The following is a 13,578-nucleotide window of genomic DNA, read 5'->3' on the forward strand; positions in this document are numbered from 1 at the left end:
TTCTTCATTTACTCACATAAATATTAAATTATTACATTTTACCAAATTTCAGGTCTCATCATGCCACGTTTCAACTCTTACCATGTCACGTCTGAGAAAATAGACACATCAACCTTCCACTTGTACACAAACTTAACCCCATTAAGTAAATTTAACGGCAGAGACTCAATTGATTCAAATTAACACTTTTAAGGACTCAATTGGGGATTCTAATAAGAAGAGTATTAAAATGGGAAAACTCCACATATACAAGAACAACTAAAGGGTTTAAATCATTTTTTTACTATCCCTACCTGAGGATGAGTGTAATCACCTTTAAAGAGACACATGTAAGAAGAGAAAATATTTTGTAAAACATAAGACTTACATTTTTTATAAGTTGTTGTTACCACCTAAATTGCAACAGGATAGCAAATCAAAAAATAAATAAGTTTAAATTTTAAATTTGAAAGTCGTCATCATAATTTGTTTTAAAAAATTATAAAAAATCATAAAATAAAACATTGACAAAATGAAATTTTGGATCTCGAGATTAATTATGCATAGAAAAGTATTAATACTCTAAAATAAATCCGTCCAAAAATGATAAATGTACAAAATGGTTGTGGTTTTTTAAAATATTTAAGTTTTTCACAACAAAAATAAAAGATTGAGCCCGTTTAATCTTTTTATTCTGATTCAAAATAAAAAAATCAAAATTAGAAGTAGTTCTAAGTTGAAAAACTATTTGAAAAATTATTTACCTTGCCATTAGGTATTACATTCACATTGAAAAATAGAAAATACAAAATAGAGTAGTTCTTATTTTTAAAAAAAATAGTTGGAATGTTGATTTAATTTCTGTAAGTTTTCTTTTTATATTTTTTATATTTTTGAAAAAAAGTGACATGCGCCGGGGCCGTCATCCGCTTCGCCTCGCTGTCAGTCACATGGAACGGAGCATTCCATCCCCCAAGTTCGCGAAACACCGCCGTCAACACCATTGCCTGCCGTCACACCTTCTTCCTCCACGCACAGGCGGCCGCTGCCAACGCCAGACTAAACCTTCACCAGAGATGCCGATGACACCTGGAACTCTCGCCGTCGTTGCCGCCAATCTCCTTTGATCACGGGAGACGCTCCAACGCCGGAAACTCCGTCACGGTTCCTCTTCCTCCGGTTCCACCAGGGAGCGTCAACCATCGGTGAGACCACCCTATCGCAGTCAATCGCTGCCTGCAATCGGAGGTACGTCAGAGACCCCGCTGCTTCACCGGGAATGGAGCGTCACCGCTCCAACTGCTCTAGGGTTTGAATGAGCGTTGGCGGCACTGTTTCACTGCACATCATCTCCACCCCTTTCTACTCTATTCAAACCTTTTCTTCTTTCTCATACATTTTTGTTTTTTTATTGTTGTTTGTGATTATTAGGGAAGAGGAAGAAGATGAAACACTACTAATTGGAAACTGGTTTACAATTCAATTAAACTCTAGAATAGAAACCAGTACCTTTTGTTTGCTAAAATAACTTTAGTCCTTTACAAAGTAACATGAAAACGAAACATTTTATTTTGACGTGATTTAAAAAAATAAAAAACATAAAGATCAAGCATATGCACATTACGTTGCTATATTTATCGCGTTTCTTCCTTATTTAACGAGCCAGTTTCCCTCCGTCACTTTTTTTGGAATCTCTCTCTCTCTCTCTTTCTATCTTAGTTGGTGATTTCGTAACAAAGTTACGTTTATGGTCTGCAATATCCGAGGTTGGTTGGTTGGTAGTTGCATGGTAGCAAAAGAAGAGAGGAAAGAGCAACGATGAAAAGCGATTTCTATCGACTCGCAGTTTCATCGCACTTCAGCAGTTTCCCCAAATCCTTCTCCCTGAGAAAGAAAGTGCCATGGTGGTACCAAATCCTAAACCCTCGATCCAAGTTCGTGGCCAGATGGAACCGCACCTTCCTCTACGTCTGCATCGCCGCGCTCTTCCTCGACCCTCTCTACTTCTATTTTCCCATCACGGGGGACAAGGCCTGCATGCAGACCGACCTCGTCCTCGGAGTCTTCGTCACCTTCTCCCGCACCGTCGCCGATCTCTTCTTCCTCTTCCACGTCGTCCTCAAGTTCCGCACCGCCTACGTCGCTCCCAACTCTCGCGTTTATGGCCGCAAAGAACTCGTCACAGATCCTCGTGACATCGCCTCACGCTACCTCAAATCTGATTTCATTATCGATCTCCTCGCAACCCTTCCTCTTCCTCAGGTAATTCCTTTCTTTTCCTTTCTCATATGCCTTCGACTATTGAAGCTAAGAAATCGGACACAAAATGGATGGAAATTAAAATTTATATGTGATTTCATTGTTTTCAAATTTTGAAAGGGGTATTTGATATAGTTTGTTTCTTGTACCTAATTAATTACAGATAGTGGTATGGTTCGTGATTCCAGCGGTGAAAAATTCTACAGTGGCTCATGTAAATCATACTTTATCTTTGATTGTGCTCATTCAATTCATTCCTAGATTGTTTCAAATTTTTCCTCTGCAACGGAGAATCTTGAAGACCAGTGGACTTATTGCCAAAACTGCCTTGGCAGGAGCCTTATACAATCTTGGTTCCTACATGCTCGCTAGCCATGTAACTATTCATACCCACTACTTCCATTTTTCATACATTCTGCTACATTTTTTGTTGTCAAATTTCATTGAAAAATGCAAAAGGAAATGAACAAAGTAATAAATAGATAAAACTTAATACTTTTGTTTATATTTTGAAACGTTGTGGTCAGTGCAGGTTTTAGGAGCCACGTGGTATGTAGCTTCTATTCAGAGACAATACGAATGTTGGATAATAACATGCAAACAAGAGATGAACAAAACGCATTCTCCATCTTGTACTCCTTCGTTTTTGGACTGTGCTACTCTTGACCACCGAGAAAGGCAAGCTTGGTTCAAACGCACCAGAGTTCTCAGTAATTGCGATGCCCTCAATAACAAAAATGAGTTTCAGTTTGGACTTTTCGCTGATGCTTTCACCGATCACGTTTCCTCATCAAGATTCGTCCAAAAATACTTCTACTGCCTCTGGTGGGGTTTAAAGAATCTAAGGTACTTTCAGGGTTTTTTTTCTACATTTATTAGCAAATCTAATTGTCTTATTATCAAAGTAGGCAAAAATTTTAAAATTACATTTTTAGGCCAGTCATGCAGCCCTCAACAACTTCAAATGAAGAAGTTGTACATTAGTTCTGAATTATTTAAAAAGGTAAAGTCATACATCCCACACATTTTAGCATATGTAATTGATTATAATAAACTATAATCAATTACATAATGCTGAAATCATTAGAGTGTCTGCGAGTTTAATGTAATCAATTACTTATTGTAATCGAGACTAGTGCATGTAATTCGAATTAGAAAACATTACAAGACGTTGTAATTGATTAGTAATCAATTATCCATGGACAAATGGATATATTAAGATATAAAATTCATCAGATGATAAAATGTCTAAAGTATTTTTATATTGACCGAATTATTTTCTCACATATATTAGTTATTTCGATAATAAGGCAATTAGATTTGCCTATAAATGTTAAAAAAACGGTACTTTCGTCTTCCATTTAGTTTACTCTTTCCATATTTGATGTTAGATATAATTTTGGTTTGAGATTGAAGACATCATTTCGGTTTTCTATTCGTTGTGAACCCCTGTTCTCATGTGCAGTTCATACGGACAAAATCTTCAGACTAGCACTTACAGTGGTGAAACATTGTTTTCAAGTTTCATATGCATCGCAGGTCTAATCCTGTTCGCGCATCTCATTGGTAACATGCAGGTAAAAAATATTACAAACCCTATTGAAACTCAATATATTTTATTATTTTCAATCATTTTAGTCTGTAATAAAAAATGTTTGAAAGTCATACTAACAATTTGGGTTGATTTTTCTCTTTTTGAAAAAAGAATTATCTGCAATCTACAACTGCTAGAATTGAAGAGTGGAGACTTAGACAAAAAGATACAGAAGAGTGGATGAATCATCGGCAGCTACCACCAGAACTGCAACAAAGGGTTCGACGGTTTGTTCAATATAAATGGCTGGCCACCAGAGGAGTAGACGAAGAAGCCATTTTGCGTGCTTTGCCCTTGGATCTTCGCCGCCAGATTCAGAGGCATCTCTGTCTCGACATTGTTCGTCGGGTAAGTGTCTTCTTTTCACTCCAAAACAACGTGTGTGTGTGTATGCATGTGAATGAAACATTGCTGTTTCAAATGGATTTTTTCGTGAAATATATTTGTGGTGGTGTTGATTGATTCAGGTTCCATTTTTCGGGCAAATGGATGACCAGCTTCTGGACGCAATATGCGAGAGGCTGGTGTCGTCACTGAACACGAAGGACTCGTATATCGTGCGAGAAGGCGATCCAGTGAGGGAGATGCTCTTCATCATCAGAGGGCAGGTGGAGAGCTCCACCACCGACGGTGGCAGAACAGGGTTCTATAACTCCATCACCCTCCGCCCGGGGGACTTCTGCGGCGAGGAGTTGCTCACGTGGGCCCTCATGTCCTCCTCCAACCTCAACCTCCCTTCCTCCACGCGCACCGTGAAGTCCATCTCGGAAGTAGAGGCTTTCGCGCTCCGCGCTGAGGACCTAAAATTCGTGTCGAACCAGTTCAAGCGGCTCCACAGCAAGAAGCTGCAGCACGCCTTCCGCTACTATTCGCACCAGTGGAGGGCATGGGGGGCCCACTTCATCCAGGCGGCGTGGCGGCGGCATCGCAAGAGGAAGCTGGCGATGGAGCTGCTGGGGAAGGAGAGCCTGTACTACACGAATGTGGTGGAGATAGTAGAGGAGGATGATGATGATTGTGATGCAGGTGATGCTGGAGGTGGTGCGGGTGAGAGTTCGAGTGGTCCCAGCGTGGGTTTTCAGAATCTTGGGGCTACCGTTTTGGCTTCTAAATTCGCTGCGAACACCAGAAAGGGAAAGATTAAGACGGTGAAAATTAATCTTCCTGATTCTGATAGTTTGAAGATGCCCAAGATGTTCAAGCCTACGGAACCCGATTTCTCCACTTTCCATGATTAACTCAGTATATGTATACATAATTATGAGTCATAGATTCATTCCTTTTTCTTTGTATATATCTAGTCCAACACAATTAATCATCCTCATCCTATAGTTTGATGATGCCAATACGAAACCGATTTCTTGACGTTCCATGATTAACTGAGTATCCATATATATGGAGAGAATTATTTTGACACCAACTTTTGTAAATACGAACACTGTGATTCATAATAAAATATGAATCTGAAAACTATGTTCTTAGGAGGTGGGATGAGTCTGAAAGGTTGCCAAAGTATTATCCTGTATACGACTCAAAGATTGAATCCTTTTCTGAAAATGTTGTTTTACTTGCACCACCACTGAACAACTCACTTTTAATGATATTTTAATTATTGAAAATATAATTTTTATATTTGCAGAGAAAGTGAGAGATTAAAAGGATGTTTTAATTATTAAAAAAATAATTTTCGTATTTGTACACAAAGTATGTGTGGCAATCCTGTTCAAGCCCGATACAATTTTGTCCTAACAAAAATCTTGTGCCGAGCTGGCTCGTGGGATCTTGTTCGGAGTGGTTTGATACACATTGTAGGGAAGGTTTTTAAATGATATGGTTTCGGAGCCAAGGAGACCTGAATTTTTGTGAATCTTTTCATTGTTTATAAATGTTAGAATGATTATGTTAATGTCTTGTGTTATTAATCACAATATGGTTTGAACTATCTCGTTTCGGTTTATGTTGCAATTTTTCCGTAAAAGTGGGTAGAGTTAGTCTAATAATAATAATAATAATAATAATAATAATAATAATAATAATAATAATAATAATAATAATAATATAGTCTAATAATAATAACAATAAAGTTTAATAATATATTTATTAGAGCTCTCAAAATGGGTCACAACCCGCGGGTCAATCTGGTTACCACGGGTTTGAGTCGAGTTGAGTTTGAAAAAATTGTATTTTTTTATGCGGATCAAATTTTAACCCGCCTCATTTAAACTCGGCTCATGCGGGTTGAACCCGTGGTGGGCCAGGTTGGCCCACCAACCCACCTATCTAATTTTATTTTATTAAAATTTAATTTTAATTTTATAAAAAAATATTTATTATTTTGTTTTTGCTTGAAAAAATTATTTAAGTTCTTTATTTTCAAAATTAATTAAACACCCAGGAGTTAAATTATGGAGTGAAATTTGTTTATATTTGAATTATAGAAATTTTGTAAATTTTTTTATTTAAAAAAAATTGTAATTAAGTGAGCCAACCCGTTTACTCACCAACCTGTGGTGGGTCAGGTCGAGTTTGAATTTTTTTGGCTCGCTAATAAATGAGCCGGGTTGAGTTGGCTCACTAACTCACCAACCCGTGGTGGCCGGACCGGGTCGGGCCAAGTGACCCGTTTTGACAGCTCTAATATTTATATACTTGTTGTTTCTTATATATATATTTTTTATCTATAAATGAAACCGATTATCTCACTAAACTTGTATATAAGAATGTAATTTGATTTATTAATTGTGTTAAACCCTAATTGTTGAAACAAGTTTGTTTATTAAAGGTTCAACGAATTAACTTTTAATAATAAGAAAATCTAAGCTTATTACACTAAAGGATTATGATCTGAGTAGATTTGTGGATTGACATTGACACTATATATAATAGAGAAGAATTGAGTGATTAAGTTTATGAGAGTGAGGTCGTTGAAATTTAGTATCCAACAATATCAATTCATTTCTTTTCCAATCTTTCCATCCTCTAAGTACTTATAAATTGGCAAAGTGTTTTCAATTGTTTATGCATAATTTTAATTTCTCACACATAGCACAAATTTATGGACATATTTTTTTTAGTTTAGATTAGTTTTAGTTGTATAGTTGCTTAGTATTACATTAGTTCCTTGGAAAATAATATCCCTTCTTACTAATTGTTACTTATACAACTTAGTACACTTGTCAAAGAGTTAACAGTGGATATAGTCTAAGTGACTCAATAGGTTAAAATACTCTGTCCATCCCCACTTTTTCTTGTGGGCTAACAGGCTAACCCCTCTTAATCATCCCATTTGCATACTTAAATATGTCTAATATTACTTGTCCAATTATCGAGATTTACTATTTTAGACAAACCAATAATAATTTCATAAGAGTTAAGTTTCAATAGGTTGAGTTTCTTACGAAAGTGTGACTTATTGTTTTTGCTTTTGAGATTATAAATAATCATCATCCTGTAATTCACTTTTGAAATACAAAGTTAATTTGGAGAAGGAAGTTTTTTATTGTTAAATAAATTTTTTACTTTGGATATTTTGATTCCTATGAAGCAATTGATGACTTTATATAGAACTCACTAAGAAGAAGTTATCTTATACTCATTTTCTTCAATCTCTATAAGTCTTCTATATTGTTTTCTTTTTCTTTACTAGTTTTTGTCTTATTTTCAATTATGATTGTACTTCTGCCTTTCAACCTTATTTCTTTTCTATTCTCATTTAGTTTTCTTTGATTCAATCAATTCTAAATGTTGTCTTGATTATCTTAAGTTTCATTTGTTGATAGAATAAATTCTAGTATCATTTAAATCCACTAAAAGAAGAGATAATAAAATAGATATTAACTATTTAATATTTTTCTTACTTCGTATGAATGTACATATATAAATACATACTTGATTCTTATCAATATTTATACAAATACAATTTAACTAGAAAATTTGTTCACTAGTAAAACTACCAGAGAAAGGATTTAGACTTATTCTACTACCAGTAAGTTTTGATATAACATGTAATTTAGTAAATAATTTTAATATAAATTTTAGTTCTAATTAAATTTAAAGTCTCACATAAATTTGGATATATTCAACTGAATCTGTACGGAAAATTATGTTTTATTTAGTATCCAAAAATTGTATATTTTTAAATTGAACTTGTTTGATTTTCTCCTCAAGTAAAGTGTGGTTGTTACTTTGTGTTATCATACTCACTAGTGCAGCGAGGGGCTTTTACCGCGGTTGATTTTCACTATACGTCGCGGTTCATGAACCGCGGCATATTCAGCCGCGATAGTAAGTCAGACACTTTATGCCGCGGTTCTAACCGCGGTATATAGGCTGAGGAATATGCCGCGGTTGTCTAGGGAACCGCTGCCTAAATTCATTTTTTTTTAAAAAAAAAATTAAAAAAAAAATAAAAAATGCACTATATGCCGCGGTTCAACCGCGGCATATAGGCCGACGAGTATGCCGCGGTTAGTGTCAAAACCGCGGCCATGTGTCTCGTTTTTAAAAAAAAAAAGAAGCACTATATGCCGCGGTTGTGGTTAGAACCGCGACATATTCCCCTGCAGTTTTTTAAAATTGCAGGTCTGTTTTTGTGATATCCACTACCACAAAAACAGACCTGCATATAAAAACATTTACAGAAATTCAATTTCAACATAACAAACACATGTTCAAATGTATTTCAACATCAAATAAAGTAGAGAGTCCAAGAAAATTCTATCTAATCAAATGCATTGTTTAAATCTAAATCTAAGAGCTATTGTATAATCTAACTATATACTTCGCAGCAGCGTTCCTAATGAATAGTAGTGACTTCTCAGGAACTGGTGTAGTAGTCTTGAATCTCTGCAAAAGACAATTCATTTTAATTAGTGTATATGAATTCAACATTTGTTAAAAAATCAAAATTTGTTAAAGTTAAATATTACCGTTTCCCAGCTTCTTGTGATGTGAGAACGAACAATATGGGTCATCCAATACATTACATAGTATCCACACTCATATGACCCATTTTGTCTGTTACACTACAATATATCATCACAGTTGATAATAGTTAGTGAATAACATTTGTTATAAAACAATTATAACAAAGTATGACTTTAGCATATGTCAAACCTTGAGAGAAATCCAAGCAATCTTTCTACTCTTAACAATTGATCTCCCGTCCATCATCATACTTGCTGGAATAGAACTGTATATAAAAAAATGTTTTAGCATTCAGTTATATAACAAAGAAAGTCCAAACATTGAGGTTCTTACCAATCAATTGCTTGTCTGAGTTGTGTGGGAGGAGGCCTGTGCAATGAGCAGAACCACAAAGCATAGTTGTCTTGCACAGACATAACAAGAAGTTGCCAATGGCGCCTGAAATTCATAATAACGTAACTATTAAATATTAAAATCACATATGGAACATTATTATGTTAACAAAGTTCACTTACCCGGATATATAAGGCAAAAAGTATATTTTCTTGCCCCTTCGAAAACTTCTTATCATTCTCATGTTGATATGATCAAAATCATTTGATTCATGAATGTCTTGGGGATCAATGAATCCATAATCATCAGAACGCCCCAACTTATTAGTGACCCCAGACATATACCTGAAATCAAAAATTAACTTTGATATAAGGATACTTGATATATAAATCAATTTTATATATAAATAATTGGTCATAGACTTACATCGTCCATAGTTGAATAATTGAAATATTCAACTCTTGTGTTCCCGACGCAAGCTCACGGACATCTTGGCTATTAAGGTATATTGGGACCTCAGAGCCATGCCCAAATACATTAGCATCATACTGAACCTCCAAAGGCTTATCATCAAGGATGTCAGCAAGTAGATGCAATGAAGAAAGAGGGTCATCCTCAGATAGAGGAATCTTCTGTTGTTCCTGCGTCTGTTGTTACATGAAAAGATAAGATAAGTTTTGACATCAAAAACCTTTAAAATTGAGAAGTGTAAAGAAGAATTTCATACCGAGGGGTCAGAAACTGGTTTAACCAAAAATTTAGGCCAAGTGATAAACGACTTATATGCTTGTTCCACAGTGTGAACTTAGTTGAACTGACATACAAAGGTGTTTCTGCATCAGTCGACATCGTCTCATACACATGAGCTTTGGCAAAATTTTCTGCTCCAACATCGTGGATCATGTCCTCCAATCTGTCTTCATCCGGTCGATCTTCTTCCATGGTGGAATCAGTAACATTTACACTTTGAGAGTCAGTGGGAAAATCCATTTCTTCGCCGTGCCAGATCCATGTTGTATAGCATCTTAGAAAACCATCACATATAAGATGTTCTCTAATTTGAGTTGCGTTCAACTTTCTCTCATTCAAACAGTTCACACAAGGACATCTAAACTTCACTTCATCATCAGTTCTCCCCTCATTACGTTGCGCAAATTGTATAAATTCCTCTACACCTCTCTCGTACTCAGCACTAATACGTGGTAAATTAATCCAATTTCGATCCATATTCCTAAATATTACATAAATAATATTTTAAGGTTTATAAATAATACAAGAACTACAACACACATTACCAAAACTATAGCAAAAACCATATCATACATTACCAAAACTATAACAATTTCATGCACTATCAAAATTAAAGCAAAAATTATACCAAAACTATAGAAACTTCATACATTACCAAAACTATAACATTATGCAAAAATTAATGAAGCAATCACGTTAAAAATGCAAATGGACATAAATACCTGGAAGAGGAACGGCGGCGGAGAGGGTGAAAAACGCAACACAACGGCGGCGGAGAGGGTGAAAAACGCCAGGAAATCACGATTTTGAACGGCTAAAACTCGTTTTTAAAGTCAAAAACGAATAATGACCGAACAATTTCGAGTTTAAACGGTTAAAAACGCAAAATCTGAGATGAAGGGTGGTTCGGAGGAAGAAGAAACGCGAAAACAGAGAGAACGCGCGAGGAAGACGATGCACTGTTCCAAGTTTTGTTTTTTAACTCTGAACGGGGGAATCTACCGCGGTTCACTACTTAACCGCGATATAAAAGGGTTATATGCCGCGGTTTAACCCCCAACCGCGGCATATACTAATTTAAAAAATTATCAGAAATGACATTTTTGAAATTATATTCAAACTATATGTCGCGGTTCAGCGGGCAACCGCGGCATAAACCTCGAAATATTTCAAATGAACATTAAATTAATTTCATACAGGAGAATATGCCGCGGTTCTACTGGGAACCGCGGCATATACCCCAGTCAACCATTGCCTTTGACGCCACGTATGAATAAAAATTAAATAACAGAGTATATGCCGCGGTTCTCTGCACAACCGCGGCATATACCCTGCCAATTTATTGCAGGTGCTGACTGGGTCAGAGAATTTGAAAAGTTACAGGGGGTATATGCCGCGGTTGTGCAGAGAACCGCGGCATATACTCTGTTATTTAATTTTTTATTCATACGTGGCGTCAAAGGCAATGGTTGACTGGGGTATATGCCGCGGTTCCCAGTAGAACCGTGGCATATATGTTCGTTTTATTTACAGAACTGCCACCGCGCACCATTATGCTGCGGTTTTCGTTGAACCGTGGCATAATGTGCGCTGTAAAAACCCGATTTTTTACTAGTGACTCAATTATCTCACATAAAAAACAAAATAAAAAATTATTATTCAGTTTTAAGTATCATTAAGTTAAGTATTTTCAATTGTGTTATTATTAAAAACAATAATAATACTTTAGGATAGTTATTCACTTTGACAAATTACACGTACGTTATGGGTCTGAATAATTTGAATATTCATTAAGAGTAAATTTGGAAAGAAAAAGGAAAAGTGTTTTGAAATGTTATGAGTTGGTTTTTTTCATCAAAATCCCTGATCTTTATACGATATATTGATGCTGAAATGAGTGTCCAATATTTGTTTCTTTCTCATGATTCATTGTAAATGCGAAAGCAACGACTTCAGAAAGAAAACAACATAATCAAACAGAGGTAAATCCCTTATGCCTGAACGTGTCCCTTTTATCTTCTTAGTCTCTCACGACTCACTCCTTCTCTCATTCTCTTTTCAAATTCACTGTTCAATGGTACAAATCGAGGAAATGACAGCGGTTATTTTCGCTGATAGGCACTGGTTCCTGAACCGAGGCATATTCAGACGAAGTAAAAAGTGATAGACTTTATGCCTCGGTTGTGAAACGAGGCATAAAATGGTACGATTAGGCATCGGTTATTAGAACCGAATTTGTTTCTCTACCTCTACTGCTTCCGTTGAAGACTGAACCGAGGCAGTAGGTCCTTTTTTTTTTGCGGTCTTATGCCTCTGCTCAAGCTCCCAAACAAACAATTTTTTTAGTAAAAAGAAAGCAAGTAAACCCGAAGCAGGAAGATGTTGTTCTCAGATAAACACATAAACAAACCAATCCTTTTTTTAATTGATTCCAAAGCTTCGGTCAAAACAAGAGGGAAGATGTTGTTCTCAGATAAGAGTAAAATGAAGGTAAAATTTGGGGAAAATTACATGCATCACTCTTACAATATAGTTGTTCAACAAATCAAAACAAGAGGGAAGATGTTGTTCTCAGATTCAATTCAACAAATCAAAACAAAATCTCACAAACCAAATCCAAAACTCTATTGAAACCCGAAGCAGCTCTCCGACACGGTCACAGCTGCCTGAAACCCGAAGCAGCTACCCGAAGCGGCGGAGAGCGACAGAGCGAGAGAGCGAGACCGAGAGAGCGACGGAGCGAGAGAGCAACGGAGCGAGAGAGCGACAGAGGCGAGAGAGCGACGGAGGCGAGAGCGAGGGGAGGCAAGAGCAAGGGGAGGCGAGAGCGAGGGAGGCGAGACCGAGGGGAGGCGAGCACAAGGGGAGGCGAGAGCGAGGAAGGCGAGACCGAGGGAGGCGAGACCGAGGGAGGCGAGACCGAGGGAGGCGAGACCGAGGGGAGGGAGGCGAGAGCGAGGGAGGCGACAGCGAGGGGAGGCGACAGCGAGGAAGCTAGGTTTTCGCGCTGGTTCTGTTTCACGCTGAGAAGAAGATGAACATGAGAGAAAATCATTTAAACTACCGAAAAGTAAGAAATATTAAACCGCTTACTGCCTCGGTCTTCCAACACCCGAGGCGTAAACAAACGTTACTACCTCGGTCTTCCAACACCCGAGGCGTAAACAAACGTTACTACCTTGGTCAGCAATGTAACCGAGGCGCAAAGAATCGACAAAAATAAAAAAAGTTGCGTCATCACCTCGATCAGTGTTGAAATACGAATTGCAGGCCTTTTATGCTTCGGTTCTGAGTACAACCGAAGCAGTAGCTGTACATCAGAACAGCTAGCAGGCAGACCAGTCCCATCTGGGCAGGCGGAGCAGGTATGGAGCAGAGTTTTATGCCTCGGTTTAGCTTAGAACCGAGGCAGTAGCGAGCTTTAGGCATCGTTCTCGGAGCAGCCGAGACATATAGATCTATACACTTCGGTTTCTGTAAAACCGAAGCCTATACGGCGCTTTCTAATCCCATTATTTTACTAGTGGTTGCTTTTCACAATTTCTCTTTTCTTCATGACTTTCTCACGACCCTTACTGTACAAAAATCTCCTCTTTTCCTCGACCTACGGTTTCTGCTTCTTTAGAGAAAAATAATGAATAAACAAAGACGAAAAAAAAAGTAATAGATAGCCTTCACAACTCTCCAATAATCAGAAGGCAAAAGATATAACACAACCTTCCAATAAAAAATAACAT

At 37.0% G+C, this 13,578-nt stretch overlaps 2 protein-coding genes across 2 annotated transcripts; one reads left to right on the plus strand and one right to left on the minus strand.

The window, feature by feature from the left end:
- The first annotated feature begins 1,656 nt into the window (after positions 1-1,656).
- On the plus strand, positions 1,657-5,325 carry LOC108330973 (probable cyclic nucleotide-gated ion channel 16). Its single transcript, XM_017565573.2, has 6 exons — positions 1,657-2,241; positions 2,402-2,614; positions 2,771-3,084; positions 3,704-3,815; positions 3,944-4,180; positions 4,300-5,325. The coding sequence occupies exons 1-6, from the start codon at positions 1,798-1,800 to the stop codon at positions 5,068-5,070; spliced, it is 2,091 nt and encodes a 696-aa protein (XP_017421062.1). The 5' UTR covers positions 1,657-1,797; the 3' UTR covers positions 5,071-5,325.
- A 3,214-nt stretch (positions 5,326-8,539) lies between these two features.
- LOC128196322 (uncharacterized) lies at positions 8,540-9,313 on the minus strand. The gene is made up of 5 exons (XM_052876816.1): positions 9,274-9,313; positions 9,092-9,196; positions 8,948-9,023; positions 8,761-8,856; positions 8,540-8,677 (listed from the first exon to the last, which is right to left on the minus strand). Exons 2-5 carry the CDS (start codon positions 9,172-9,174, stop codon positions 8,582-8,584), a joined length of 351 nt encoding a protein of 116 aa, XP_052732776.1. The 5' UTR covers positions 9,175-9,196; positions 9,274-9,313; the 3' UTR covers positions 8,540-8,581.
- Between the last annotated feature and the right edge of the window lie 4,265 nt (positions 9,314-13,578).

Source organism: Vigna angularis, chromosome 4, assembly GCF_016808095.1.
Source record: "Vigna angularis cultivar LongXiaoDou No.4 chromosome 4, ASM1680809v1, whole genome shotgun sequence".
Taxonomy (NCBI): domain Eukaryota; kingdom Viridiplantae; phylum Streptophyta; class Magnoliopsida; order Fabales; family Fabaceae; genus Vigna; species Vigna angularis.

Coding starts and splice junctions, on each gene's coding strand:
- LOC128196322 (XM_052876816.1), bottom strand. CDS start 9,174: ATGTCTGTGCAAGACAACTATGCTTTGTGGTTCTGCTCATTGCACAGG. Junction 9,024..9,091: donor CTCAGACAAGCAATTGATTG/GTAAGAACCTCA, acceptor TTTTATATACAG/TTCTATTCCAGCAAGTATGA. Junction 8,857..8,947: donor TTGCTTGGATTTCTCTCAAG/GTTTGACATATG, acceptor GATATATTGTAG/TGTAACAGACAAAATGGGTC.
- LOC108330973 (XM_017565573.2), top strand. CDS start 1,798: ATGAAAAGCGATTTCTATCGACTCGCAGTTTCATCGCACTTCAGCAGT. Junction 2,242..2,401: donor CAACCCTTCCTCTTCCTCAG/GTAATTCCTTTC, acceptor AATTAATTACAG/ATAGTGGTATGGTTCGTGAT. Junction 4,181..4,299: donor GTCTCGACATTGTTCGTCGG/GTAAGTGTCTTC, acceptor TGATTGATTCAG/GTTCCATTTTTCGGGCAAAT.